At 42.2% G+C, this 5,640-nt stretch overlaps 1 protein-coding gene across 1 annotated transcript in view; it reads left to right on the top strand.

The window, feature by feature from the left end:
- The first annotated feature begins 587 nt into the window (after positions 1-587).
- LOC125290544 (trigger factor-like) overlaps positions 588-5,640 on the top strand; it is a 7,289-nt gene continuing 2,236 nt past the window's right edge. Inside the window, exons 1-3 of the mRNA XM_048237214.1 lie at positions 588-749; positions 2,315-2,458; positions 3,693-4,260. Of these exons, the coding sequence (XP_048093171.1) occupies positions 642-749; positions 2,315-2,458; positions 3,693-4,260 (820 nt within the window). The 5' untranslated portion in view covers positions 588-641. The remainder of the gene's footprint in view (positions 750-2,314; positions 2,459-3,692; positions 4,261-5,640) is intronic.

Below are 5,640 nucleotides of genomic sequence, written 5' to 3'. Positions count from 1 at the left end.
CATCTTATTATATCTTAACCATGTTACTTAGCTAACTAGCTACAGTGGGTAGGAGTCATAGTTGATGACAAGTAACAGTTACAATGGCTGAACAGTTAAAAAGTTCAGTAGTTTAAAGGGTTAAATTGTTTAACAGTGAAATATTGTAGTGAGGACTTTTATTTTGAAACAGTTTTTTGGCAGAGGAAGCAGTTGAACATGATGTGTAGTCTTAATAGGGCCAGTTTGTATGCTTAAAGCCTGAGAATGGCAGTTGGGACAGGTGGCCTGAACACCTGCCATAGGATTCCTAATTGTATTGGCTCTATTGTGATGTCATCAGCCCATGTTAAGTCTATGGGGAAATTTTGAACAGTTTTTAATTAATAGTTTAAAAGTATAAAAGTTACAAAGCTGAAAAATACATAGCACCCATGTCCTAAGTAAGACCCTCATAACATAGTTTGAATGAAAGTTTCGTTAAGCGGTTGAAGCTGCATTAAGCGCGTTAGAAGAAGAAGAAGAAGAAGAAGAAGCCTAGGAAGAACAGTACAGTGCATTTCATGCACTGTAATAAGACATTTTGGAAGAACAGTACAGTGCATTTTCATGCACTATAATAATTACATGTGTATTCACAGCAAAAGAAGCACACGGTGGAGATGATGAAAGTTCTGTGCTACATGCGACGAGTCACAGGCTGCCCGCCTTTGGTTCAGTGTCTGCATCAGGTCTTGTCACGCAACGAGGCCGCAACCAGAATCCAGAAGGTAACGGCAGCCAGTCCGCGTCTCACTTCTCTGTGCATTGTCTCATGTCTCTGTCTCATTTCCTTGTGCATTGTCTCATTTCTCTGTCTCACTTCTCTGTGCATTGTGTCATGTCTGTGCATTGTCTCATGTAGGGCTGGGACAACGCGTCGACATAATCGATGACGTCGACGCAAAATATGAGCGTCAATTCGTCAAGCATAACATGCTAAACATTTTTAATTTTACACCTTCAGTGTTTTCCATACGTTGACTAATCTGTGGCTGGTCCCCACGAAATCAAAACCGGCCACCACACATTGATGTTCTATGTTGTAGGCCTACTATTTAAATTAAAGATAAGATAAAATAATTTCATTGAGCTGCACTTTTTTCTCACACAGCCTTTCCTGCGCCCGCCCGCTCTCTCTTAACGAGCAGCTGCTCCTCCTCTTCATGTGCATTTAACAAAATATTCACGATTGTTGAAGGATTGTTGTTGCCACATAGAAGCACTGCATAGAACACAGTGGGCTAAATTGCTATTAAATCCGCTTAGCATCGTGACCATGCTGCATAAATTTGCAGCATTAAACTGCTGAATTAAAAGTTAAAGTAAACTCTGCTAAGGTCTTATCACAACACAGTACATTGAGGAGACTAAACTAAGTTAAGTTACAGTATGCAATCAAGCAGTATCTCAAAGCTAACGTTAGAATACTGTTTGGATGTCAAGTTTAGCCCTGCTTATTAGATTACTCATGCAGGGCTCATTTTATTGACTCTGAATGTTTGCAAAATCGATGTAAATTGAAAGTGTTTTCCAAGACTCAAAAGTGCTTGTCCAAAGGAGAAGTACGAACCGTTATTTGAACTAACTACGTTATGAATTGCATCCACACATCAGCAGCCTTTTAACTGTGTTAATGTTAATTGCAAGGATTCCCACATTAGCGCCTTAAAATGACTCTCTGAAAATGGCACTCAATTAGACATACACTACTGAACTTTATTGAATGCTACCTCTGACTAAGAATGCATTACTTTGCACTTGTATAGTCTTTTATTTTGGAATCTTAAGAGCAATAAACATATATTGCAATGTTAAAAAGAATTCATGTTTTTCATTCAGATGTGTAAATAAACATGTACAAGTTTCTTTAGTGAATTAATGGGAGATAATCCAATCGAAGCGGACTGAAAAAATGAATCGTTAGATTAATCGATGCATCGAAAAAATAATCGCTAGATTAATCGTTTAAAAAATAATCGTTTATCCCAGCCCTAGTCTCATGTCTGTGCATTGTCTCATGTCTCTGTGCATTGTCTCATTTCTCTGTCTCACTTCTCTGTGCATTGTCTCATGTCTGTGCATTGTCTCGTGTCTCTGTGCATTGTCTCATTTCTCTGTCTCACTTCTCTGTGCATTGTCTCATGTCTGTGTTATTTTTTGGTTGTTTTTCCCGTACCGGAGTTATTTGATGTTGCGGATGCTGTAACCCAAAGTGAAATGGCTCACTAGACGTGATGACCTGTTGCTGTAACCCAAAGTGAAATGGCTGACTAGACGTGATGACCTGTTGCAGATAGTGGCGGTTGAGGGGCTGTACCGTCTCTTCAGAGAGCTGCTGCCGAGTCGCTCCAGAATGTCAGGCGACTTGGCTGTGGAGGACCACGAGGTGTTCGAGCACTCGCACATCTGCTGGGCTCACCTGTTGGCTGAGGCAGAGGTACACCTGTTCACACCTGTGCACCTGGTTGCTCCAGGTAACCACACTCTCTTTCAGGACACTTGGTTTGTTATTAGGCAGGTTTATATCATATCTGTAGCACTGTGGGCAGGTTTATATCATATCTTCTGGTAGTAGGTGTAGCATATAGCAAAATGTTATTTTCCGAAGTGTGTGTTTTTTAGCCTACCGTAGCTGTCTTACTGTCACGGCCACTTGAAAGAAATGCTTAATAAGTCAATTAATGAATGCAGCGCAAACCACAGTCAATGAACACGAGAGGAGAGTAGCAGACTGTCCTCTAACAAGTCGATTAACGAATGCAACGCAAACCAAAGTCAATGAACACGAAAGAGTAGCATACTATCCTCTTGCGTTTATTGACTGTGGTTTGCGCTGCATTCATTAATTGACTTGTTAAGCATTTCCTTCAAGTGGCCGTGACAGGAAGACAGCTACGGTAGGCTAAAAAACACACGATTCGGAAAATTATTTTTTTCGAAACATTACAACGTTTACAATACTTCGATTTGTCTGTATAGAACCTCACCACACTACCACAGAAGTGTCATTCTATTTTGAACATTGTCAGTGGTGAAAAATAGAGTTTGTTTTTGACGCGTGTCTTTGCCCTTTGAACTTACTGACTTGATGACAATGTTGAAGGAGACACGCCCCCCCGTCCACCCTCTAATAACACCTCTGCTCCGAAAACACATTTAAACGTCCTACTACACACTCTTGACTACAGTAGAATGTCCTACTACACACTCTTGCCTACAGTAGAATGTCCTACTACACACTACAACACACGCATTAGAACATCGTACTACACACTTTTGACTGTATTAGAACGTCCTACTACACACTGTTGACTGCATTAGAACATTCCACACTCTCTTGACCGTTTTAGAACAAAATAAACACTCTTGACTGCATTAGAAAGTCCCATACTCTCGTGACTGCATTAGAACGTCCCATACTCTCTTGACTGTATTAGAACATTATAAACACTCTTGGCGGCATTAGAACGTCCCAAACTCTCTTGACTGTATTAGAACATTATAAACACTCTTGGCGGCATTAGAACGTCCCAAACTCTCTTGACTGCATTAGAACGTCCCAAACTTTCTTGACTGCAGTAGAACGTCCCAAACTCTCTTGGCGGCATTAGAACGTCCTACTACACGCTGTTGACCGCATGAGTGCTGCGGTTGTGTTATTTTGTTTCCAGAGTGAGCCTCCAGAGAACAGGAAGTCCACCGCAGTCCAGAGTGAGGCTCCAGAGAACAGCAAGTCCACCGCAGTCCAAAATGAGGCTCCAGGTGACGGGGATTCCATCTTGGTCCAGAGTGATGCTCCAGAGAACAGGAAGTCCACCGCAGTCCAGAGTGAGGCTCCAGAGAACAGCAAGTCCACCGCAGTCCAAAATGAGGCTCCAGGTGATGGGGATTCCATCTCAGTCCAGGGTGAGGCTCCAGAGAACAGGAAGTCCACCGCAGTCCAGGGTGAGGCTCCAGAGAACAGGAAGTCCAGCACAGTGCAGAGTGATGATTCAGATGACTGGGATTCCATCTCAGGCCAGAGTGAGGATTCAGATGACGGGGATTGCACCTCAGAACAGAGCGAGGTTTCCGATGACAAGGAGTCCACCTCAGACCAGAGTGAGGATTCAGATGACGGGGAGTCCACCTGTGTGAGACTGTACTGCGAGCAGACGCGTCTGCGCTTCTTTGAGCCCGTCCGTATTGCCTACCTGCTTCAGGTGTTTGAGAAATCTCCGCTCCTGCAGAAACTTAAGGGTAAGACATGTCACCCTTCATCTCGAGTTGGGCTGTTTACTTCTGTTGTTGTTTTTATGGAATGGTGCAACTGAAGTGTGTACTCTGTATTTTTACTGTGCGTGTGTGTGTGTGTGTACTCCTTTGTGTGTACAGGTGAGTCTCAAAAAAGTTGATACCCATTTTCCGTTTTCATGAGCTGTAAGCTGTAATCAAGATTACAACAAAAAATGGCTTGAAATATTTCACTTTATATCTAATGAATCTAGAATATATGAAAGATCCACTTTTTGAAACATTTTTGAGTCCCACCTGTATATACACACATGTGTGTGTAACTGTGTGTGCGCAAGGAATGAAAATTAGCACCCCCACCCGCCAAATGTGAATTTGTGTACTGGCGGGTGAATTTGTTGAACTTATCAGCCATTTTATTGTGTTAGTCTGACCAAAACCAAACTTTTTAAATGCATGCAGACTTATAGATATTATTATTATTAGAGATGTACCGATAGATTGGCTGGTGACCGGAATTGGCCGATTTTCACATGATCGGCCATGACCGGCGACCGGCCGGTCAGTCTGAGACATGCCGGTCAAATGCACTTGTGCGCCGCAATTGTAACAACACCCAGCTGAGTTTGCAAAGTTTGAAGAAGCTAGCAACCAGGCCAACACTCAGGGCTGGATGTAGGGCTACAAAGAAAGCACTAATAGGCTACTGAGTTTTTCTATGCAGCAAACGCTGTGCTTTGCCATTGGCCTACTGCGTGGAATTGACTAAGCTGTCACTTCATTAGGCTACGTAAACATCGCTCATCACCGCCCGTCACTGCCGCTAATTGCGTGCTGCCCACAGCTGAACCACAAGCGCTGCTGAACGGAGATAACCGATTGCGTCATTAAAAATAATCAAAGTTTAGCGATCATAGGCTACATGATAATAAGATGTCAACAAGCAGCGACATACAGTAGCCCTAGTAGTTCTACTCCACTTAAAAAAAAATACTCAAACTATTTACTGCACGTAGACTAGGGCTATGCCTTAAAATACCCTAGTCTAGCAGATTGAGAAGTGGATGTCGTGAAAGTGAACAAACGATAGAAAGTTGCTTTTGACATACAATGAAGAAAACTGATGCTCTGAATACCAGGGCTCCGAACCGGTTCAAGGAATGAAAACCGAAAACGAACGGAATTTTACAAGAAACGGAAACGAAAACAAAATGGTCTTCAACTGTTCCGGAACAGAAACGTTATTCTGAAATCCACAAAACCGGTTAATAACGTTTTTTTTCGTTCTCTATATAACAGCCTAATAATTTGATTTCTGCAGTTTGAAAAAAAAAAAAAGCGAATAAATGGACCTTTGGTCCAAATGTGTATATTTTGTCTTGCTGT

Source organism: Alosa alosa, unplaced genomic scaffold (genome assembly GCF_017589495.1).
Source record: "Alosa alosa isolate M-15738 ecotype Scorff River unplaced genomic scaffold, AALO_Geno_1.1 AALO_1.0_unplaced_60, whole genome shotgun sequence".
NCBI classification, from domain to species: Eukaryota; Metazoa; Chordata; class Actinopteri; order Clupeiformes; family Clupeidae; genus Alosa; species Alosa alosa.
The sequence above is the reverse complement of the archived record's forward strand: the minus strand, read 5'-3'. Positions and strand labels throughout refer to the sequence as shown.